We start from the raw sequence: 25,786 nt of genomic DNA on the forward strand, positions 1-25,786 counted from the left end.
TCTGTCAAGCAGTCGCAGATGAGAGGGGGGGGGGCAGGCAAACCAAGAAAGTGGAGCATACTCAAGGTGTGAGCGTACTTGTGCCTCGTACAGGATCTTGCAACCCCTACTGTCAAGCAGATGGGAGATACGGCAAAGTGCTGTAAGCTTCCTGGCTGCCTTGTTTGCAAGATTTACAACGTGGTTCTTCATGGTTAGTTTGGAGTCAAATTTCACCCCAAGGATATCAACTTCTTCTCCAGGTGCCAACATCCTCCCATTCATCCTTACTACTGCACCAGCATTACCATCATGGTGCCTAGAGACGATCATCATTTGCATTTTCTCAGGTGCAAATGTTACTTGCCATCTATTTCCCCAAGCTGATATAGCTCTCAGCTGGTGATTGATGTAGCTTAGAGCAGCTGGCATTTCTTCTCTTGGATAAGTGAATGTCAGTGTACAGTCGTCTGCATATGCATGTGATTCTGGGATGAGATGAAGAAGGTCGTTGAAGTAGACATTCCATAACAATGGACCCAGCACGCTTCCTTGTGGAACACTTGCCCCAATAGGATGTCTTGCTGATTCCATTCCATTGAGAACTACACTTAGAGATCTACCATGAAGGTAATCACTGAGGAGACATAGCGTAGAGCCTGCAATTCCCAGTGCTTGAAGTTTTGCTAAGAGGCCCTGGTGCCACACCCGGTCGAAAGTGCCAGCAATGTCCAGTGCTACCACACAGCTGACTTTGGATTCATCCAGTGACTGGTGCCACTTAGTGGAGAGGTTTAACAACAGATCAGCAGCAGAGTAACCTTTCCTGAAGCCATATTGACGATCACAAAGTAGTGAGTGGTAGTCAAAAAACTCTGTCATTTGTCTTGAGATTATTGTCTCAAGGATCTTACCAGTGATTGACAGGAGTGACACTGGTCTGTAGTTGCTGATTTCTGCTCTGCTCTTCTTTTTGTGAACAGGGACTACATTTGCCTCTTTCCATAGAGAGGGCCATTTACACAGTGCTGAAAGATGCGAGTTAGAGGCAGCTGGTCTGCACATCTTCTCAACAAAAGCCCACATCAAGCGATTTAAGTAGGAAATGCACCTCCTCCTGCCTTATTGTCACCACTGACAGTTTTGACACAGTTCTTGCAGCTAGCCAAGGAGGGTCCCTTGCTGGATCAGGAACTTGCATTTTGGTAGCAAAGTGTTCAGCAAAGAGGTCCGCCTTCTCTTGACTACTAGTAGAGGTGGTCCCATCCTGTCGATTTAGAGGTGGAATAAGTTCATCAGGCAGATAACCTTGTCTGTCCTTGACCAGGGACCACCAGGTTTTGGAGCCTACCCTACCTGATGCTAACTTTCTTTTAGTGTCCACCTCCCATTTAGCAATGGCCCACTTTTGAACATCACCCATATGCCTACAGGCTTGCATGTGCAAGTTCCTGTTATAGGTGGTAGGATGTCTCTTATACCTTCGCCATGCTTTGTACTTAGCAGTAGCAGCCTCTCTACAATGAAAGCCAAACCAAGGCTGATCTGTAGGCTTCGTCACATATTGCCGGTGAGGAATGTGTTCTTGTTGTAGATTAAGGATGTGTCCAGTGAAGGCTTTCACTTGGTTGTCAACATCCCCTTGGAGAAGAGCATTCCAGTCGGTGGTGGCGAGCTCAGAGCAAAGGGCTGGCCAATTACCTCTTTCCCATAGCCAGGTTGTGCGTGTGGACTCCTCACCTCGTTCTGTTGGGATCTTAAGTGTCGTAAAAACAGCCTTGTGGTCAGACGATCCAACATAGCCGAGGGGTTGACAAGTGACTATGCCTTCTGCCAGATCACTCACTACTGGGTCAAGGGAGGAGCCAGAGATATGAGTAGGGAAATCAACAAAGTTTCTCATGTCAAACACTGCAAGGTCATCAAAGTCCCTCTGTATAAGGTGCTTGTTGAGGTCACCAACAATTATAATATGTTGACAGTTGTGTTGTAGCAGAAGGGAGTCAATATTTTCCATTAGGAAGTTGATAGGGTCTGCATGTTGCCACTGAGGTCTGTACATTGCACATGCTAGTACAGAGGTACTAGTGTTTATACAGAGCTTGAAGAACATCATTTCAAGATGTGTAGGGGTGGCAACATCAATGTGCTGGGCATGAACACTTTTAGAGAAGCACACAGCGACACCTCCTCCTTGCCCTTGCCTGTCTCTTCTCATCCATGAGGTGTAGCCAGCAATTCTTGCAAAATTTTTTGGAGTCCTGTCATCCAAAAATGTTTCAACAACAGCTATCATGTCGGGACGTCGAGTGTTCACAAAACTATGTGTGAGCTCTCCAACATTAGTAATGAAACCTCTCTCTCTCTCTTTCTCTCTCTCTCTTTCTCTCTCTCTCTTTCTCTCTCTCTCTCTCTCTTTCTCTCTTTCTCTCTCTCTCTTTCTCTCTTTCTTTCTTTCTCTCTCTCTTTATCTCTCTTTATCTCTCTTTCTCTCTCTCTTTCTCTCTCTCTTTCTCTCTCTCTTTCTCTATCTCTCTTTCTCTATCTCTCTTTCTCTATCTCTCTTTCTCTATCTCTCTTTCTCTATCTCTCTTTCTTTCTCTCTCTTTCTCTCTCTCTCTTTCTTTCTCTCTTTCTTTCTCTCTCTCTTTCTTTCTCTCTCTTTCTTTCTTTCTCTCTTTCTTTCTCTCTCTTTCTTTCTTTCTTTCTCTTTCTTTCTCTCTCTCTCTCTCTCTCTCTCTCTCTCTCTCTCTCTCTCTTTCTCTCTCTCTCTCTTTCTCTTTCTCTCTCTCTTTCTCTCTCTTTTTCTCTCTCTTTTTTTTCCCAACATGTTAGCTATTTCTCACCAAGGCAAGGTGACCCCCCCCAAAAAAAAAGAATAAACTTTCATCATTAACCCTTTGACTGTTTTCGACGTATAAATACGTCTTACGAGCCAATGTTTCTGACGTATATATACTCAATAATTCTAACGGCTTCAAATCAAGCGGGAGAAAGCTGGTAAGCCCACATGTGAGAGAATGGGTCTGTGTGGTCAGTGTGCACCACATAAAAAAAATCCTGCAGCACACATTGCGTAATGAGAAAAAAAAAACTGATCGTTTTTTTTGTAATAAAACGCCGACTTTGAGGTGTATTTTCGTATAGTATTTATCGTTGTATTCGCGTTTTCATGGTCTTAGGTGATAAAATGGAAAACATATTACAGAGAGATGATTTTCATTACTTTGACGATGAAAACGACCTTGAAACTGAGCTCAAATTAGCGGAAATGTTTGATTTTTACCAATGTTCAGGAGTAAACAAATCACACCACACGTCCAATACACGTCAACTGGGGAGTCTAATATTCTTTCACTAGTGCACTGATATTATTTATACCATTTTTACAATAATGCAGTAGTGTGCATAACAGTAAATTTTGTATTTTTTTGTATGAATAAAAAATCAAAATAGAAAGCAATAATAATATAAGAGGGGCCTAGAGATGTGACTAATGAACAGAGGATATGCTATTTTAGTGCCAAGAATGTCTACCTTGTTTATTCTGGACCCAATTTTGAAATTGGCATCTTTTTTAATTTGCATGAAATTGGCCAAATTGCCAATTTCTGACCACTATATTGGGTACTTCAAATTGGTAAATGGGCGGTTTCTTGTACTCAGCTGATAGATAAAATGGAGTTCTAAAGAAATAGCTATGAGTTTGGTCAACTGGAACAACGAAATTGGCTGAAAACAGGGCTCAAAGTCGGCGAAATCGCCGATACACATATGTCGCCGATTCCGCTAACTTCGCGGGAGCGTAATTCCGTGAGTTTTCAACCAAATTTCGAACTTTTGGTGTCATTACCATCGGGAAAAGATTCTCTATCATTTCATAAGAAAAAATAATTTTTTTTTCGAATATTTGGCGACATAAAATGACAGTTTCAGAAAGGTGCCTGAAACAGTCAAAGGGTTAATGAAATGAAGATGATTTTGCAGATTTCAGACCAGAATTAGGGCTTAAAGTGGCAATTTTTTTTTTTTTTCCTGAGAAAGAGTAGGGCCTTCCATAACCCCCTTTTTCCCTGGTCAGTTTCATGGTTTTTTTTTTAAGGTCTGTTTTAGGATGGCCAAAACCATGATCGTTCATTCTTGGTTATATTTTATTAATCCAGGAAATAGGGTGCATTTTTTTTTTTTTTTTTTTTGTATGATGATGGATTCAAAATGAAGAATGTTTTATCAATTGCATGTGTTATCAAATGAAGAATGTGGTATCAATTGCTCCCAGACCACAAACTGGGCATCTACAAAATTCCATAAGTTTTCCTTTAAATTTTGCATTTTTCATTCCATTACCTTCAGAAAAAGACACTACCATTTCAGAAAATGAAGTTATGTTATTAGAAATAGCAACACTGCCAGTACTTTTAATTTGGGGTTGCAATAGTGGAAGGGTTTATAGGAGTCCCAATCATAAGTATGGTTAAGCTAAACTTGCATTTAAGACCTGCAAAGCTTGTTCTTTTCCTTGTTTTACCCATTCATTAGCAATCAAATTATGAATATATTTATTATTGCTAGGAGTCACTAACTTGATTTTGTTCAGTAGAAAAATCACAAAAGATAAACACATTACTTACAAATAGTGTTGGATAACTGAGCAATGGCATGTGGAGAGATACCAGAGCTGTAAAATGAGGTGTTATGTGACCTTCATACAAGGTGGATGGTGCCTAAATTTTACCAGTATCATATACTGTCGTTACTGACTGGACCTCAACAGTTACCCAGTGGAGTTTGAGATGAGTCTTAGCAAATTATAAGCAAATTAGTTTGGTTATCTCCATTTAGGTTTATGGACATATTTGATGCATTTGTCAAATGGAGTGAAGGATCAATTTTCTAAGCCTTTCTCAGCATCAGTTATGTAGTATCTAATACAGATTTCAGTAGGCTATTATCATCGATCAAAATATCCTCTGCCAAATCTGTGGTTTTTGCAGTTACATTAATAAAAAATTAAAATATTAATAAAGAGAAATAAATATTTTTTCACCAGCAACTTGCAAAGTTGGAAGGAATATCCTCTTAATGAATAAATTAGTGTGAAGAATTGAGGAAAATTACATTGGTACTATCATTCAGGTGATAACTCAGCCTATAGATATGGAGACCATCGAAGGCAAGATCAAAGGTGACAGGTACGCCAGTGAGGAAGATCTCATCGCCGACTTCAAGCTTATGTTCCGCAACTGCCAAAAGTACAATGAAGAAGGTTCAATCATATATACAGATGCGACTATACTGGAAAAGGTGAGTAAATTGTGACTTAAGTAGCATATTAATTTTCAGTTAGTATCATGAATATTATTTTATATATTTTTAACTAATACACGTGCAGAACGTAAGGTACCTCATACACAGCTTCAGATATTGTAACCCTTATCCAGAGCTGTAAACTTGCAGCTTCATCCTTACTTTTCCTCTTGCATTTGTATATTTATTTCCTTCCTTCATAGGTTGGTAGATAGAAGCCATCAAATTAATTAAACCATCCTTTTGTATGTGTGTGAAATGCAAGTCTGCTAAAAAATATTTTCTGTGGTAGGATTGGTGGTCTTTTTTTTTTGTCTCATACACAAGTAAAATGAAAAGTAAATCTTACAAAATTTTGCTTTTACTTTCCATCTTCTTATTAGTATATTTTCTTTCCAATTTAGGATAAAGGGTCTTCAACTAGGTTGCTGAGACAAAATAGTCTCTAGAGCTATTAGAGTTAACAGATAGTACAAACAAGGTAAATAAAACAGACATGTATAAAAGAGACACTCACATAATGTTAAATAACTTTTTTAATGGAAATGTTTCACTCGGTAGGGGCTTTATCAGTCCAGTGCACAAATAACCCACACAAAAGAGAGAGAAGGCTATGATGACATATCAGTCCAACTTGGACCATTAATTAGTCACAGTAACACATGGAGAGGGAGCCAGTATATATATAGGAGAGGGGGACAGGTATTGTGCCTTGTTGTTCTTTCTTTATCAATCCAGTACTGACAAAAGAAATGGAGAGATATATAGTAGCATGAAAATCAGTTATGTTATAGGTGGGGGTGCACAAAACAATGACATCAAATGGCTGTATCCTGATGACCTAAAATCAATTTAGTCAAAACTCTGGAGATATTGAAGCTTTGCCTGTTCTACACAGCTCTGTTGTACTAAGAAATACTGAGTGGAAATACTAAGTCTTAGTATAGTATAGTTGCACAAAGCATGGGAGTCTCAGTATCTCCAGAGTTTTGGCTCAATTGGTTTTAGGCCAGCAGGACACAGCCATTATTTTCTGCACCCCACCTGCACTACAACTGACCTCCAATCTATTATATATTTTTCCCCTCTTTTTATGTTTCTTTATTGGAGATATAAATGGTGTACAAAATTAGTCATATGTTGGACACAGTCTGACTCTCTGTTGCATGGAGTATGTCAGACACAGTCTAGTTTCCTGTTGTATGGAGTATGTTGGACACAGTTTGGTTGTATGGAGCATGTTGGACGCAGTCTGGTTGTATGGAGTATGTTGGACGCAGTCTGGTTGTATGGAGTATGTTGGACGCAGTCTGGTTGTATGGAGTATGTTGGACGCAGTCTGGTTGTATGGAGTATGTTGGACGCAGTCTGGTTGTATGGAGTATGTTGGACGCAGTCTGGTTGTATGGGGAGTATGTTGGACGCAGTCTGGTTGTATGGAGTATGTTGGACGCAGTCTGGTTGTATGGAGTATGTTGGACGCAGTCTGGTTGTATGGAGTATGTTGGACGCAGTCTGGTTGTATGGGGAGTATGTTGGACGCAGTCTGGTTGTATGGAGTATGTTGGACGCAGTCTGGTTGTATGGAGTATGTTGGACGCAGTCTGGTTGTATGGAGTATGTTGGACGCAGTCTGGTTGTATGGAGTATGTTGGACGCAGTCTGGTTGTATGGAGTATGTTGGACAGTTGAATGGGTGACAATTTAGGCATTTCGATTTTTTTTTATTTTATAATCCTGTCAAGTAGTGAACAAGAATGTTCAATAAGTACTGTCATTTATTATTCAGTTTTAGTATTTTCATTTACTACAGTTTTTTAATGCATTTTGATTCTGTATTTAAGGTGTTGATTGAGAAGATCAGAGAGCTCAATCAGGGTGATGGTAACATCATTAAAGGGAAGGTGTTCAAGCGCAGTAAATGCTCTTCATATGTGTGCCCATCCAAAACCATCAGAACTCTCTACAATTCTGTACGTGATTACCGAGACTCAGAAGGGCGACAGCTGTCAGAAGTCTTCCTGAAACTTCCATCTAAAGCACTCTACCCAGATTATTATGAGGTTAGTAATTTATTATCTAAGTGGCATAAATTGATGGAATCCATGAAATAAAGTAAATGACTTTTTAATTTGTAAAAGAAGAAATGCCCATAACTGTGGAAAATTATGTTCCAGTACAGCTGCGCAGGTGTTAAATACATTTCCCATAAAGCGTGTTTTAACTAAATGATGGCTATACTGCATAGATTTTTTTTTTTTTAACACGTCGGCTGTCTCAAATAGTTTATTAGCAAATAGACCAATATTTAACTAGTTAGTTCCTTTAAGCATTATGATAACATTTTTGTTTTCATTATTTCAGGTTATAAAACAGCCAATTGATCTTGACCGAATTCAGCACAAATGGAAGAATGGAGTTTACATCACCCTTGATGACATCATGGCTGACTTGACATTAATGTTCCAAAATGCTTGTCGGTATAATGAACCAGACTCTCAGATATATCGTGATGCACTTACTCTGCAGCGCCAGGCCCTGGAGGTACGCGGATGTTGCCAGCTTTTCAACAGAGAGAATCAGACTGACATCTTGGTAAAGGTTAAAAGCATCAGTGTTATGTGAAAGCATGGATTATATTCCGAGTGGATATTAAGCAGAATCCGAGTCCATGCGCCTGTTAATACATAATTGCATTTTGTTGATTTATTAACGATGTGGCACATGTTCATATTTCCAAACTTTTTTTTTTTGTTCAATGCAAGCAGTTCCACTTCATATATTTTTATTCAAATCTAGTGTTCTAAACTGTGGATGAAGTACTTCTTTAACTCAAGGACTATCATCATTAAAACAAAATAAAAAAAATTTGTTAACTTGACAGACTTTTTGACACTGTCACCCCCTAAATTTTCTTTTTGTGAGAAAAGACAAAAATTAGTTTTAGAAATTTATGTATGTCCTTTTAATTTGTGTTCACTAAATGGAGAGGAGCTTTTTATTGGTATGTTTCATGCACAGGGATTGGGAGCTTTATTGAGTACATAGAAAATCCAAGAACCCTTCTTAAATAATACACTCAGTGACTGAGGTCAGGTGAAAGTGCAGGAAGTGGAGCCTCAGAGGAGCACTGCAGGATGTCTACTGGGCTACACTTAGCTTTAAGTTTGCATTGTTCTAAGATGGTGGCATTGTGTGTTGCTGAGTTAACACGAACAAGCCACTGTTCTGATAATGGTGTGCTGGATAGTTAAATAATTGAATACTCCAGACATTTGTGGTTAATTCTGTCATTTTCATGTAATAACAGTGAAGCTGTATTTCTCACCATGATGAAGGCATGGGATTTCTGGTGTAGTATGCAAGCATTACTGTTGTGGTCAGTCTGCATGTATACCACTTGTGTTCTTGTAAGCATATGGGAAGACTTTTGGTTTATCACATACCTTGCAAGGAATAATATCAGGCAGTGCATCTTTGAGTGAAGTACTGAGTGTGAAGAATCTTGTGGTGTGTCTGATTGTCTTGGAAGTAACCACATCAACATCAATATTGACTTTAGTTAGGATAAGAGAGACTCTTGGCTGTGGTACCACTGGGTGAGATGAGTTGTGTTCAGTATTTCTTTTAGTTTTGGCAGTATTTACATCTGAGTGGCCTTTTGTTTGTAGTGAGATTGTATGGAGAGGGAATCTGAGGTTGATTAAGGTCTTGCTTGGCTTTCAGTAGATTATTGCTGCAAATTTAGTGCCCACTGGAAGAAACCAATAATCACTTATTGTTTGGTTTATAGATCATGATGCAAGTAAAATTGTGTGAGCTCACTGTAATTAGTGGGTTTCTTATAAACAGCACATTTGACTTGATCTCCCTGTTTGATGAGTAAGAGGTCCAAGAAAGGTAGTACCTACTTCTTTTATGTTTCTTTATATTATGGTCTAGAACTCAAGAAAAAAATAATAATTGGTTTCTTTTTTTGGGAATTTAGAAATTACAGTGATGGCCTACTGAAAGTTGAACAATACTAGAGAGAGAACTTTTAGGCTCAAATTTTTTCTCCATACCTTTCATTTCCCTAGGTAATAGGTTGGTAGACAGCATCCACCCAGGTTTCGTGAGTCACCCAGGGAGGTAGGTATTACCGTCCTGCCAAGTGAGTGTAAAACAAAAACCTGTAATTGTTTTACATGATGGTAGGTGTCTCTTTTTTTTCTGTCTCATAAACATGCAAGATTTCAGGTATATCTTGCTACTTCTACTTAGGTCACACTACACATGCATGTACAAGCATATATATATACACACCCCTCTGAAGTTTTCTTCTGTTTTCTTGTAATAAAGTTGGTAGAATTACCGACAATATGTAAAGTAAAAGGACACAAGTGCAACTAATGTGACATTTTATTGTGGCAACGTTTCGCTCTCCAGGAGCTTTATCAAGCCATTACAAACAATACATGGACACAGAGGGTATATATAGGATCAGAGTGAGGTGCAATACTAGTGCAACACTTCGCCAACATCATCCCTTCAAGCGTCACTTGGTTACGTTATGTGGACGACGTCCTCGTAATAACTCCCAAACGTTTTGATGTACGGGATCTTCAGGCAAGGCTCAACGCAGTTGAACCGGCGATCCAGTTTACACTAGAAGAAGAGTCCAATGACAAGATACCTTTCCTCGACGTCCTCATTCACAAAGACAACAACCTAAGATTTCAAGTTTATCGGAAACCCACCAATAAAAATGATCTCACACACTTCTATTCCAGTCAAGATACCAAGACCAAAAGAGGCATCATCATCGGGTTTTTCCTAAGAGCATACCGAATTTGTAGTCCTGAGTTTCTTGATGAGGAATGTACATACATTCACCAAACATTCACTGAGTTACATTTTCCTTCTTTTTTCATCAAAGACTGCAAGAAAAGAGCTCTTCAGATCATTAATTCTCCACGCACCAACACCACTCCCAACAAAGTTATAATTCTTCCCAACAGCCAGGTTGCACTGAACGTCTCAAAAGTACTTTCACAAGCTAACACCAGAGTCGCCATCGCTTCCAGCACTTCAATAAAGGATCTAACCAGGACAAAATCCAAGCATCATGAACCAGTCAATGCAGGAGTTTACACTATACCCTGTGGAGGCTGTGACAAGATTTACGTAGGTGAAACAGCAAGAAACCTCGACACCCGCCTCAATGAACACATTTACGCATGTAGGAACGATAACTTGAACAACGCCTGTGTACAACACCGAAATTCCACCAATCATCTCGTGAAATTCAGAGACGCCCAATTAGTGATCAAAGAAACTAATTTCCATAGACACAAGTGCCTCGAATCAGCACTGATCGCTGTTTCGAATACAATTAAACAAAACAACGGCAGTTTCACCATCTCCGAAGTCTTAGCAAGAATTCTCCTGAAAACAGTAAACCCTGCCATCACATAGTCTCTCCTGTTATACTACACAAGCACATACAAGGAGTGAACACTGAAACAAGCTGCCTCTTTCCAGTCTATATTTGTCCAACCTATTTTTATGTTACCCAAGTAATAGCTTTTATATCCTTTTTCTCATGTACGAATTAATTGCTCTACCATATTGTATTACTTTTGTCACTACTACTACTACTACCACCACTAGTGAACATCGAAATGGTACCTCACTAGTATTGCACCTCACTCTGATCCTATATATACCCTCTGTGTCCATGTATTGTTTGTAATGGCTTGATAAAGCTCCTGGAGAGCGAAACGTTGCCACAATAAAATGTCACATTAGTTGCACTTGTGTCCTTTTACTTTACATTCTGTTTTCTTGCTGCTGCTGCTTCTCGTTTATTTCCGCTTTTCTCCATGGGGAAGTGGAACAGAATTCTTCCTCCATAAGCCATGCGTGTTGTAGAAGGTGACTTGAATGGCAGGAGCAAGGGGCTAGTAACCCCTTCTCTTGTATGTTTTACTTAATTTAAAAGGAAAACTCTCATTTTTCCTTTTGGGCCACCCCACCTTGGTGGGAAGCAGCCAGTGCATTGAAAGATCTTTCAGTGCACATGAAAGGCCAGTCAAATATACCATACTGCCAGGACTCAGTTTTGAGTGGTAGGTGCCTGAGCATTTAGCAGGCATGTATGAGCATATAAGATCAGAGTTGAGATCAGTGTTTTTAGGGTTTTACATGGTGTCAGCTCTGTATGACCCCTTGGGTTTAATACTTAACTTGATTATATTTATATTATGTGGTATTGGAGTAAGAGTTAGGAACACATTGGAAAGAATTTAGGGAAACTGGTTAGCTAGCATTGCAGATAAAAAAAGTATAATGCCTACACTCTGTGCTCTTTTGGTAATATGTATGACTATTGAATGAGTAATGATGAATGTTTTCTTTGTTTCCCCAAAGTTGAGTCACCTTACCATAGTGGTGGGGTTTGTGGTTCATATCTAGGGCAAGTGTAGGGCCTCTTCTCTGGGAGGGATGCTTCTTTTTCCACAGGTGCTTGCCATACTAAGAACCCATCATCTTTTGACATAAATGGTGGTATATTTTCCCTTGTCTAAATTTTCGTAACACTTCTGGCCACTGACATGAAATATTTTATGGACATGGATGGCAGAATGTAAAGTTTTACTTGCATTGTGCTCATGATTTATGGAATATGAGAGTGACTTGATCATGACAGTAGGAAGTTGATATTGTTAGTGTAAATTTCTTATATGTTAGAAGCAGAATATGTTTAGCACTGAATATCCAAAAGGTTCTAGTTCTTGGTCTTATTACTTTTCCTTTTATATCCATGGGGAAGTGGAATAAGAATCTTTCCTCCGTAAGCCATGCGTGTTGTAAAAGTCAACTAAAATGCCGGGAACAATGGGCTAGTAACCCCTTTTCAAAGTGGGAAGTCTGAATGTGCGTGGATGTTGTGCAAATGATAAGAAAGAGATGATTGTGGATGTTATGAATGAGAAGAAACTGGATGTCCTGGCTTTAAGTGAAACAAAGCTGAAGGGGGTGGGAGTTTCAATGGAGAGGAATAAATGGGATTAGGTCTGGGGTTTCAAATAGAGTTAGAGCTAAAGAAGGAGTAGCAATAATGTTGAAGGATAAGCTATGGCAGGAAAAGAGGGACTACAAATGCATAAATTCAAGGATTATGTGGAGTAAAATAAAGATTGGATGTGAAAAGTGGGTTACAGTAAGCATATATGCACCTGGAGAAGAGAGAAGTGTAGAGGAGAGAGAGAGATTCTGGGAAATGTTGAGTGAATGCGTGGGGAGTTTTGAATCAAGTGTGAGAGTAATGGTGGTTGGGGATTTCAATGCTAAAGTGGGTAAAAATGTTATGGAGGGAGTAGTAGGTAAATTTGGGGTGCCAGGGGTAAATGTAAATGGGGAGCCTTTAATTGAGCTATGTGTAGAAAGAAATTTGGTAATAAGTAATACATATTTTATGAAAAAGAGGATAAATAAATATACAAGGTATGATGTAGCACGTAATGAAAGTAGTTTGTTAGATTATGTATTGGTGGATAAAAGGTTGATGGGTAGGCTCCAGGATGTACATGTTAATAGAGGGGCAACTGATATATCAGATCATTATTTAGTTGTAGCTACAGTTAGAGTAAGAGGTAGAAGGGAAAAGAGGAAGGTGGCAACAACAAGTAAGAGGGAGGTGAAAGTGTATAAACTAAGGGAGGAGGAAGTTCGGGCGAGATATAAGCGACTATTGGCAGAAAGGTAGGCTAGTGCAAAGATGAGTAGTGGGGGGGTTGAAGAGGGTTGGAATAGTTTTAAAAATGCAGTATTAGAATGTGGGGCAGAAGTTTGTGGTTATAGGAGGGTGGGGGCAGGAGGAAAGAGGAGTGATTGGTGGAATGATGAAGTAAAGGGTGTGATAAAAGAGAAAAAGGTAGCTTACGAGAGGTTTTTACAAAGCAGAAGTGTTATAAGAAGAGCAGAGTATATGGAGAGTAAAAGAAAGGTGAAGAGAGTGGTGAGAGAGTGCAAAAGGAGAGAAGATGAAAGAGTGGGAGAGGCACTGTCAAGAAATTTTAATGAAAATAAGAAAAAATTTTGGAGTGAGTTAAACAAGTTAAGAAAGCCTAGGGAAAGTATGGATTTGTCAGTTAAAAACAGAGTAGGGGAGTTAGTAGATGGGAAGAGGGAGGTATTAGGTAGATGGCGAGAATATTTTGAGGAACTTTTAAATGTTGAGGAAGAAAGGGAGGCGGTAATTTCATGCACTGGCCAGGGAGGTATACCATCTTTTAGGAGTGAAGAAGAGCAGAATGTAAGTGTGGTGGAGGTACGTGAGGCATTACGTAGAATGAAAGGGGGTAAAGCAGCTGGAACTGATGGGATCATGACAGAAATGTTAAAAGCAGGGGGGGATATAGTGTTGGAGTGGTTGGTACTTTTGTTTAATAAATGTATGAAAGAGGGGAAGTTACCTAGGGATTGGCTGAGAGCATGTATAGTCCCTTTATATAAAGGGAAAGGGGACAAAAGAGATTGTAAAAATTATAGAGGAATAAGTTTACTGAGTATACCAGGAAAAGTATACGGTAGAGTTATAATTGAAAGAATTAGAGGTAAGACAGAATGTAGAATTGCGGATGAGCAAGGAGGCTTCAGAGTGTGTAGGGGATGTGTAGATCAAGTGTTTACATTGAAGCATATATGTGAACAGTATTTAGATAAAGGTAGGGAAGTTTTTATTGCATTTATGGATTTAGAAAAGGCATATGATAGAGTGGATAGAGGAGCAATGTGGCAGATGTTGCAAGTTTATGGAATAGGTGGTAAGTTACTAAATGCTGTAAAGAGCTTTTATGAGGATAGTGAGGCTCAGGTTAGGGTGTGTAGAAGAGAGGGAGAATACTTCCCGGTAAAAGTAGGTCTTAGACAGGGATGTGTAATGTCACCATGGTTGTTTAATATATTTATAGATGGGGTTGTAAAAGAAGTAAATGCTAGGGTGTTCGGGAGAGGGGTGGGATTAAATTATGGGGAATCAAATTCAAAATGGGAATTGACACAGTTACTTTTTGCTGATGATACTGTGCTTATGGGAGATTCTAAAGAAAAATTGCAAAGGTTAGTGGATGAGTTTGAGAATGTGTGTAAAGGTAGAAAGTTGAAAGTGAACATAGAAAAGAGTAAGGTGATGAGGGTATCAAATGATTTAGATAAAGAAAAATTGGATATCAAATTGGGGAGGAGGAGTATGGAAGAAGTGAATGTTTTCAGATACTTGGGAGTTGACGTGTCGGCGGATGGATTTATGAAGGATGAGGTTAATCATAGAATTGATGAGGGAAAAAAGGTGAGTGGTGCATTGAGGTATATGTGGAGTCAAAAAACGTTATCTATGGAGGCAAAGAAGGGAATGTATGAAAGTATAGTGGTACCAACACTCTTATATGGATGTGAAGTTTGGGTGGTAAATGCAGCAGCGAGGAGACGGTTGGAGGCAGTGGAGATGTCCTGTCTAAGGGCAATGTGTGGTGTAAATATTATGCAGAAAATTCGGAGTGTGGAAATTAGGAGAAGTTGTGGAGTTAATAAAAGCATTAGTCAGAGGGCAGAAGAGGGGTTGTTGAGGTGGTTTGGTCATTTAGAGAGAATGGATCAAAGTAGAATGACATGGAAAGCATATAAATCTATTGGGGAAGGAAGGAGGGGTAGGGGTCGTCCTCGAAAGGGTTGGAGAGAGGGGGTAAAGGAGGTTTTGTGGGCGAGGGGCTTGGACTTCCAGCAAGCGTGCGTGAGCGTGTTAGATAGGAGTGAATGGAGACGAATGATACTTGGGACCTGACGATCTGTTGGAGTTTGAGCAGGGTAATATTTAGTGAAGGGATTCAGGGAAACCGGTTATTTTCATATAGTCGGACTTGAGTCCTGGAAATGGGAAGTACAATGCCTGCACTTTAAAGGAGGGGTTTGGGATATTGGCAGTTTGGAGGGATATGTTGTGTATCTTTATACGTATATGCTTCTAAACTGTTGTATTCTGAGCACCTCTGCAAAAACAGTGATTATGTGTGAGTGTGGTGAAAGTGTTGAATGATGATGAAAGTATTTTCTTTTTGGGGATTTTCTTTCTTTTTTGGGTCACCCTGCCTCGGTGGGAGACGGCCGACTTGTTGGGAAAAAAAAAAAAACTAAAGAGGCTAAGAGAATTTTGCATTTTATTTTTATTCACTAGCTGTCTCCTGCCAAACCAGGGTGATCCAAAGAAGAAAACACATTCACTCAATCTCTGTCTTTCCAGAAGTGTGCTAACATCATAGTCAGTTATTGTCTGGGGTAGGCAAATGCAAGTGGGGAAAGTTGAACTAAAGAGAGAGACAGGGACAGGCAGTCACAAATAATAGAAAATAAAGGCAAGATAGAAAATACAGTGGAACCTCGGTTGTCAGATTTAATTAGTTCCAGATGTTGATTCAACAACCAAAATGGACAACAACGAAAGCAGTTTTCCCTTAAATAATATGTAAATAGAATTAATCTGTTCCACACCCCAAAATGACAGTACTAACTACTACATAAAACTGTAAAAATGAATACTAAAAGAAACTTTAACTAAAATACTGTACAGTAAATGAAAATTTAGCTGCCTCTTACCTGTCAGAGGAGAGCTAATGGCATACTGGGAGAGAAGGTGGAGGAGAGGAGGAGGGGGTATGTTACTGCTTAGAAGGAGAGTCGCCTATTAATAAAAATATCAGGCAACTATCCTTCTGGTGTTTCTCTTCTTTGTCTCTTCACCACTAACACCTTGTTCCGACTCACTGGTTCTTTGTCTCACTTTGTCCAGTGAGGTTTGTTTCAGGCTCTGTTTTAACACTTCTCTAAATTGAGACATTACACTGTCATTGTACATGTTAGAGAGGTAGATGGCCATTGCTTTGTCTGGATGAAATTTTACAGCAAACTCCTGCACTTCACGCTATTTATTGCACATTTCCTTGACGAGAAATGGCAATGGCTTGTCTCGCAGTAAAAAAAAAAAGGGCACCAAAAGCCGCAAAATAACGAAAAAAGTCCATGAGATGCACAACAAAAGCTCAGATGTTTACAGCATGTGAGAGTTAGTGACTATACTGACTCAGACCCCATGCTGTCAACTCATTGTTCAGTGCGCATTTTGTGAGCACGTGACCTGAGCCATTTGCATTGCCAGTCAACAGCTAAGAGAACGTATGAAAACCAAGACTTTTTTTTCTCAAATTTCTCATATGAAAACTGATATGTTTGATAAGTAATGCAGCCGACAAGCAAGGATCCACTGTACCTGCATCAGTTTAAAGAAAATTCATAAAGTGTAGTAAATGTAGCAGAAGAGCAATGTATGCAAGGGATAGGGTACATCTCTCTGGGGCAGGGGTGGTAGCACTTGCAGACTCGATTGAGAAGGCCATTGGTGAAATGCCTATGATTTTAAACTGATGGAAGATAGAGGTATGGGTGTGTGGGAAACAAGCAGGTTGCAACACTAGGGTTGGAAACAGTAAATGTATAAAAGGCATTCAGCATGAAGTTATAAATAAAGACAATAGATCAGGTCAGCAAACAAAGGGGGACAGCAGAGGGCAGCAAGGGACTAGCTCCCTTAAGGTTTACCATACTAATAGCAGGAGTGTAAGAAATAAGATAGATGAGCTAAGATTAATTGCAAGTGCAGGAAACATAGATATTATTGCTATAACAGAGACCTGGCTCAATCTGAAAGATAGAGAGATGCCCTCTGAATGTCACATACAAGGCTATAAATTATTCCACACTGACAGGGTCAACAGGAAAGGTGGTGGAGTAGCGATGTATGTCAGAGACAATTTAAATTGTTGTGTTAGACAAGATATTAAATTAGAAGCGTCAGCCACTGAATCTGTTTGGTTACAGCTTCTCGAGGGCCGAGAAAAACTAATTTTGGGTGTGATTTACAGGGCCCCAAATCTTGATAGGGAGTGCAGTAAACTTCTATGGGACGAAATTCGTAAGGCATCTACATACGAAAATGTTGTGCTAATGGGAGATTTCAACTATAGACAGATTGACTGGAGCAATTTGACAGGAAATTTAGAGTCAGGTGACTTTCTTGATACGATCCAGGATTGTTTTTTAAAACAGTTTGTGACAAAGCCAACTAGGGGAAATAACCTCCTTGACTTGGTTCTTGCCAGTAGGGAAACACTAATTAATAATCTTGAGGTTAATGATGAGCTTGGGGAAAGTGATCACAAATCACTCAGTTTTAATATATCATGGAATTCCCCTAATAATGGCAATCAAGTCTCCATCCCTGACTTTCGCTTGGCTGATTTCATAGGACTGAAAAATTACTTAGGTGGGCTGAACTGGAATGACCTGACTAAGGGTCAGGTAGGTGGTGATGGTTGCCGATATGATGCTTTCCAGGGCATAATTCTAGCTGCTCAGTCAAATTATGTTCCAAATAGGGAAATCAGATCAAACAAAAATGATCCTAAATGGATGAACAATAGATTAAAATATCTGATTGGTCAAAAGAGAGGCATATATAGGTAAATCAAAAGAGGAGAGGGGCAATTAAGAAATCGATATATTCAGTTAAAGAGAGAAATAAAAAAGGGAATTAGAAAAGCAAAAAGAGATTATGAGGTTAAAGTTGCAAGAGAATCGAAGACTAACCCAAAAGGATTCTTTCAGGTATACAGAAGTAAGATCAGGGACAAGATAGGCCCACTCAAAAGTTCCTCGGGTCAGCTCACTGACAGTGATAAGGAAATGTGTAGAATTTTTAACACATACTTCTTCACAGTTTTTACACAGGAGGATACCAGCGATATTCCAGTAATGATAAATTATGTAGAACAGGACGATAATAAACTGTGCACGATTAGGGTCACAAGTGACATGGTCCTTAGGCAAATAGATAAATTAAAACCTAACAAATCCCCAGGCCCTGATGAACTGTATGCAAGGGTTCTAAAGGAATGTAAAGAGGAGCTTAGCACACCTTTGGCTAATCTTTTCAACATATCACTACAAACTGGCATGGTGCCAGATAAGTGGAAAATGGCAAATGTGATACCTATTTTCAAAACAGGTGACAGGTCCTTAGCTTCGAACTATAGACCAATAAGCCTAACCTCCATAGTGGGAAAATTTATGGAATCAATAATTGCCGAGGCAGTTCGTAGCCACCTTGAAAAGCATAAATTAATCAACGAATCTCAGCATGGTTTTACAAAGGGGCGTTCCTGCCTTACGAATTTATTAACTTTTTTCACTAAGGTATTTGAGGAGGTAGATCATGGTAATGAATATGATATTGTGTATATGGACTTCAGTAAGGCTTTTGACAGGGTCCCACATCAGAGACTATTGAGGAAAATTAAGGCACATGGAATAGGAGGAGAAATTTTTTCCTGGATAGAGGCATGGTTGACAAATAGGCAGCAGAGAGTTTGCATAAATGGGGAGAAATCAGAGTGGGGAAGCGTCACGAGCGGTGTTCCACAGGGGTCAGTGTTGGGCCCCCTGCTGTTCACAATCTACATAAACGACATAGATGAGGGCATAAAGACTGACATCGGCAAGTTTGCCGATGACACCAAAATAGGCCGTCGAATTCATTCTGACGAGGACATTCGAGCACTCCAGGAAGATTTGAATAGACTGATGCAGTGGTCGGAGAAGTGGCAGATGCAGTTTAATATAGACAAATGCAAAGTTCTAAATGTTGGACAGGACAATAACCATGCCACGTATAAACTAAATAATGTAGATCTTAATATTACGGATTGCGAAAAAGATTTAGGAGTTCTGGTTAGCAGTAATCTGAAACCAAGACAACAGTGCATAAGTGTTCGCAATAAAGCTAATAGAATCCTTGGCTTCATATCAAGAAGCATAAATAATAGGAGTCCTCAGGTTGTTCTTCAACTCTATACATCCTTGGTTAGGCCTCATTTAGATTATGCTGCACAGTTTTGGTCACCGTATTACAGAATGGATATAAATTCTCTGGAAAATGTACAAAGGAGGATGACAAAGTTGATCCCATGTATCAGAAACCTTCCCTATGAGGATAGACTAAGGGCCCTGAATCTGCACTCTCTAGAAAGACGTAGAATTAGGGGGGATATGATTGAGGTGTATAAATGGAAGACAGGAATAAATAAAGGGGATGTAAATAGTGTGCTGAAAATATCTAGCCTAGACCGGACTCGCAGCAATGGTTTTAAGTTGGAAAAATTCAGATTCAGGAAGGATATAGGAAAGTACTGGTTTGGTAATAGAGTTGTGGGTGAGTGGAACAAACTCCCGAGTACAGTTATAGAGGCCAGAACGTTGTGTAGCTTTAAAAATAGGTTGGATAAATACATGAGTGGATGTGGGTGGGTGTGAGTTGGACCTGATAGCTTGTGCTACCAGGTCAGTTGCCGTGTTCCTCCCTTAAGTCAATGTGACCTGACCTGACTAGGTTGGGTGCATTGGCTTAAGCCGGTAGGAGACTTGGACCTGCCTCGCATGGGCCAGTAGGCCTTCTGCAGTGTTCCTTCGTTCTTATGTTCTTATAATAGGAATCATTGGTGGGATAAGTCGTCACTGGTAGGAAGAAATCATCATTCTCAGGAAAAACTTATCATTGGTAAGAATGGAAGGGGGGAACCCCATTGACTTGGTATGTTAAGAGAAAGTCTTTGTTTGCCCTTCTGTATGGACTGATTTAAGAAAGTTTCGTTACATCAGTATATTAAAATGTGCTACCCTATTTTATATTTTCTAGAAACGTGTGGAGCTGTGTCATTCTGAATCAGTGCCTAATGTGAGTGCTCTAGTGCAGGAGTTACTAATGTCACTCTTCATCAGTGTTTTCAACCATGAAGAAGAAGATGGCCGCTACACTGCAGAATCTTTCTTTGAGCTACCTGATTATGAGGAGGCAAGTAGTCATTTGAATATCTGCAATGATTGAGAAGAAATGGAGAGATGAGAATAGGTGAAATACAGTACACTTGATATGTAGTTTATTGCAATATATCATATAGCCATGGTGCTCTTCCAAGGGAGTCTGGGTATCTGTTAATCTTGGTTGGTAAAGAAGTTCCTCTGGTATAGTATGACCCCCTATATGTTTAGTGCTTACCACCTGCCTTGGTGGGAATTGGCCGATAAAAAAAATTATTTCAGTTTTTTTTATTGAGACATCAGCTGTTTCCCACCAAGGCAGGGTGACCCAAAAAAGAAGAAACACTTTAATCATTCAGACCATCACTGTATTGCCAGAGGCATGCCTACACTATAGTTAAAAACTGCAGCATAGCAGCACCCCTCCTTCAGAGTGCAGGCACATTGCCCACAGACACGACATCTCTGCTGCCTCTAGTCTTCTTGTTGCAACATTCACCACCCATGCTTCACACCCATATAAGAGCAATGGTGCCACTATGCTCTCATATATTCCCCCTCTTTGCTTCCATAGACAATGTTCTTTGTCTCCACAGACTCCTCTGTGCTCCACTCAACTTTTTCCCCTCATCAGTTCTATGAGTCACCTCATCTTTCATAGACCCATCTGCTGACAAGTCCACTTTCAAATATCTGAATACATTCACTTTCTACATATTCCCTCCAATCTGATATCCAGTCTTTCATTGCCTAAATTTTTTGGGTACCTTATCACTTTGCTCTTTCCTAGGTTCACTTTTAATTTCCTTCTTTTACATACCCTTCCAAACTCATTCACCAACCTCTGCAACTTCTCATCAGAATTTCCCAAAAGCACAGTGTCATCAGCAAAAAGTAGCTATGACAACTCCTACTTTGTGTTATTCTTTTTCTCTTAATCCCACACCTCTAGCCAATACCTGAACATTCACTTCTCTTACAACCCCATCTGTAAATATATATTGAACAACCACGGTGACATCACACATCCCTGTCTAAGGCCTATTTTTACTGGGAAATAATCTCCCTCTTTCCTACTTACTCTAACCTGAGCCTCACTATCCTCGTAAAAGCTCTTAAATGCTTTCAGTAGCCCACCACTTATTCCATACATTTGCAACATCAGCCACATTGCTCTCATATCCACCTTATGTCTTTTCCAAATCCATAGATGAAACGAAAATCCCTTTATCCAAATCCATAGATGAAACGAAAATCCCTTTATTCTTATCTAAATACTGTTCACCTATGTTTTACTGTAAACACTTGGTCTACACTCCCCCTACCCTTCCTAAAGCCTCCTTGTTCATCTGCGATCCTGCTCTCTGTCTTACTTTTAATTCTTTCAGTATTTACTCTACTATACACTTTACCAGGTATACTCCAACAGGCTTATTTCCCCCAAAATTTTACATTCTTTAGTCCCCTTTGCCTTTATGTAAAGGAACTATGCATGCTCTTTGCCAGTCCCTAGGTACCTTTCCCTCTTCCGTACATTTATTAGATAAAAGCACCAACCATTCCCAAATTATATCATTATTATTAGTAACTTATTTTACTAATATTACTGTATTATTATCATTGGAGTGTGAGCAAAGCAATATTTATGAAGGGATTCAGGGAAACCAGTTAGTCAGATTTGAGTCCTGGAGGTGGAAAGTATGGTGCATGCACTCTGAATGAGAGGTGGGAAGTTGCAGTTATGAGGGGTCATCTTAGCTCTGATGTCAGCATTTTTCTGGGAAGACAGTAATTTGGTGATTGATGGTGAAGGTGTTTCTTATTTTTGGATCACCCTATGTAGGTAGGAGCCAGCTGGTGTGTTAAAGAAAGTACTGAAGTTCAACATAAGACATCAATCACTGTTTTGCATATCTATGACTCCAAGAAGAGATGGGGTGCATGATGGATTTTGCAGCATCTTCTGCAGACCTTTCTCCATTTATATTCATATGTAGGATATTCCTCATTGTCTCCCCTCCATCCTTTTCCCCTTGCCTTACCTCCCTCTGTTACCTCCTTCCATTACTTTTCTCCCCATTAAGTTTATCTTCACTCTCCACTTTTCTATCTCTATCCCTATTTCCTCTTCCTGTCTTACCTATTTATCTCCTCCCTTCCTCCTTATCTTCATCCCTCTTCCCCTAACCCTTTTTTTTTTTTTTTTTTTTTTAACAAGTCGGCCGTCTCCCAATGAGGCAGTGTGACCCAAAAAGAAAGAAAATCCCCCAAAAAGAAAATACTTTCATCATTCAACACTCACCTCACTCACACATAATGACTGTTTTTGCAGAGGTGCTCAGAATACAACTGTTTAGAAGTATATACATATAAAGATACACAACATACCCCTCCAAACTGCCAGTATCCCAAACCCTTCCTTTAAAGTGCAGGCATTGTACTTTCCACTTCCAGGACTCAAGTCCGGCTATATAAAATAACCAGTTACGTAAAATAACCGGCTAAAAAATCACTGTCAGGCTATGAGTGGTCCTTAGATTAAAAAAAAAATGCTACAGTTAATTCACTGAGGCATACCCTATTTTCTACTCTAAGTAATTATTGTATTTAACAGGTGGATGGTAAAAAAACACGAGTGCTGTCCTTTGATATTATGAAGCGGCGTCTCGATAAAAACATGTATACTCGCCTTGATCACTTTCAAGAGGACTTGTTTTCAATATTTGAACGTGCCCGCAGGTGTTCGAAGATGGACTCTAGAACATTTTTGGATTCTATAACGTTACAAACAGAATATATGAGAATAAGGTTAGTTTGGCATAACTACAATTCTGCTCATTGATTATATATTTTTTAATTTTATATAAATGTTTACCACTATAAAACAACTTAAAATGCTGTTGTAGATATTTAGGTTAGCATGGTAGTTCTACTTTTTTGTAATGCTGATAAATGTGCAACTTGTCATCAAATGTTTAAGTTTTTATTTTTGTTCTTGTTATTTTTTATTTGGCTTTAAAGGTTATTTGTTCAATGTTCTTTTTCTAGTACATCCAACTTTTTCTTCATTTTTTTTTTCTCAACAAGTCGGCCGTCTCCCACCGAGGCAGGGTGACCCAAAAAAGAAAGAAAATCCCCAAAAAGAAAATACTTTCATCATCATTCAACACTTTCACCTCACTCACACATTATCACTGTTTTTGCAGAGGTGCTCAGAATACAACAGTTTAGAAGTATATACGTATAAAGATGCACAACATACCCCTCCAAACTGCCAGTATCCCAATCCCCTCCTTTAAAGTGCAGGCATTGTACTTCCCACTTCCAGGACTCAAGTCGGGCTATATAAAAATAACCGGTTTCCCTGAATCCCTTCACTAAATATTACCCTGCTCACACTCCAACAGCTCGCCAGGTCCCAAATACCATTCGTCTCCATTCACTCCTATCGAACACGCTCATGCACGCTTGCTGGAAGTCCAAGCCCCTCACCCACAAAACCTTCTTTACCTTCTCCCTCCAACCAAATATGAGAGTATAGATTGGAGGGAGGGAGTATGGAAGTAGTGAGTGTATTCAGATATTTGGGAGTAGACTTGTTGGCAGATGGGTTTTTGAAGGACAAGGTAAACCATAGAATTGATGAAGAAAAATAGTAGGTGGTGCATTGAGGTATCTGAGGAGACAATATTATCCATGGAGGCAAAGAAGGAAATGTATGAGAGTATAGTGGTACCAACACTTATATGGGTGTGAAACATGGGTTGTGAATGTTACAGCAACCGAGGAAGCTGGAGGCAGTGGAGATGTCATGTCTAAGCTCAATGTGTGGCATAAATATTATGCAGAGAATTCATAGTGTGGAAATTAGGAGGGGGTGTGGACTTACTAAAAGTATTGTTCAGAGGGCTGACGAGGGGTTGTTGAGACAGTTTGGTCATTGAGAAAGGATGGAGCAAAATAGTATGGCTTGGAAGGTGTATAAATTTGTAGTGGAGGGGAGAAGGGGTAAGGGTCATCCTAGGAAAGGGTGGAGGGAGGGGGTAAAAGAGGTTGTGTGCAAGGGCTTTAGACATACAGCAGGCATGTGTGAGTTTGTTAGATAGGAGTGGGTAGAGACGAATGGTTTTTGGGACTTCACGAGCTATTGTTGTGTGAGCAGGGTAATATTTTGTGAAGGGATTTGGGGAAATCAGTTAGCTGGACTTGAGCCCTGGAGGTGGAAGCACAGTGCCTGCACTTTAAAGCAGATTAGCAGATTACGGTGGGCTTAGAGAACACTTATCTGTTGACTGGGGTAACGAAGAGAGCTATCAACATGACAGTTTTCTGAACACTATACATGCTGCTCAAAGAACGTTTATCCCGTATAAAGCAGGTGGGGATATAGTTTTGGAGTGGTTGGTGCAATTATTTAATAAATGTATGGAAGAGGGTAAGGTACCTAGGGATTGGCAGAGAGCATGCATAGTTCCTTTGTATAAAGGCAAAGGGGATAAAAGAGAGTGCAAAAATTATAGGGGGATAAGTCTGTTGAGTATACCTGGCAAAGTGTATGGTAGAGCTATTATTGAAAGAATTAAGAGTAAGACGGAGAATAGGATAGCAGATGAACAAGGAGGCTTTAGGAAAGGTAGGGGGTGTGTGGACCAGGTGTTTACAGTGAAACATATAAGTGAACAGTATTTAGATAAGGCTAAAGAGGTCTTTGTGGCATTTATGGATTTGGAAAAGGCGTATGACAGGGTGGATAGGGGGGCAATGTGGCAGATGTTGCAGGTGTATGGTGTAGGAGGTAGGTTACTGAAAGCAGTGAAGAGTTTTTACGAGGATAGTGAGGCTCAAGTTAGAGTATGTAGGAAAGAGGGAAATTATTTCCCAGTAAAAGTAGGCCTTAGACAAGGATGTGTGATGTCACCGTGGTTGTTTAATATATTTATAGATGGGGTTGTAAGAGAAGTAAATGCGAGGGTCTTGGCAAGAGGCGTGGAGTTAAAAGATAAAGAATCACACATAAAGTGGGAGTTATCACAGTTGCTCTTTGCTGATGACACGGTACTCTTGGGAGATTCTGAAGAGAAGTTGCAGAGATTGGTGGATGAATTTGGTAGGGTGTGCAAAAGAAGAAAATTGAAAGTGAATACAGGAAAGAGTAAGGTTATGAGGATAACAAAAAGATTAGGTGATGAAAGATTGGATATCAGATTGGAGGGAGAGAGTATGGAGGAGGTGAATGTATTCAGATATTTGGGAGTGGACATGTCAGCGGATGGGTCTATGAAAGATGAGGTGAATCATAGAATTGATGAGGGGAAAAGGGTGAGTGGTGCACTTAGGAGCCTGTGGAGACAAAGAACTTTGTCCTTGGAGGCAAAGAGGGGAATGTATGAGAGTATAGTTTTACCAACGCTCTTATATGGGTGTGAAGCGTGGGTGATGAATGTTGCAGCGAGGAGAAGGCTGGAGGCAGTGGAGATGTTATGTCTGAGAGCAATGTGTGGTGTGAATATAATGCAGAGAATTCGTAGTTTGGAAGTTAGGAGGAGGTGCGGGATTACCAAAACTGTTGTCCAGAGGGCTGAGGAAGGGTTGT

General features: G+C 39.7%; 1 protein-coding gene across 7 annotated transcripts in view; it reads left to right on the top strand.

Moving 5' to 3' along the window:
* polybromo (protein) overlaps positions 1 to 25,786 on the top strand; it is a 99,891-nt gene that overhangs the window by 28,139 nt on the left and 45,966 nt on the right. For 3 of the 7 annotated variants that reach the window (XM_053777544.2, XM_053777550.2, XM_053777545.2), the window contains exons 11-15: positions 5,116 to 5,283; positions 7,131 to 7,349; positions 7,651 to 7,887; positions 20,072 to 20,227; positions 22,808 to 23,001. In XM_053777544.2, coding sequence (XP_053633519.2) covers positions 5,116 to 5,283; positions 7,131 to 7,349; positions 7,651 to 7,887; positions 20,072 to 20,227; positions 22,808 to 23,001 — 974 coding nt within the window. The remainder of the gene's footprint in view (positions 1 to 5,115; positions 5,284 to 7,130; positions 7,350 to 7,650; positions 7,888 to 20,071; positions 20,228 to 22,807; positions 23,002 to 25,786) is intronic. The other 4 variants (XM_053777548.2, XM_053777549.2, XM_053777546.2 and 1 more) reach the window with 3 other exon arrangements.

This window comes from Cherax quadricarinatus, chromosome 18 (genome assembly GCF_038502225.1).
Source record: "Cherax quadricarinatus isolate ZL_2023a chromosome 18, ASM3850222v1, whole genome shotgun sequence".
Lineage (NCBI taxonomy): Eukaryota > Metazoa > Arthropoda > Malacostraca > Decapoda > Parastacidae > Cherax > Cherax quadricarinatus.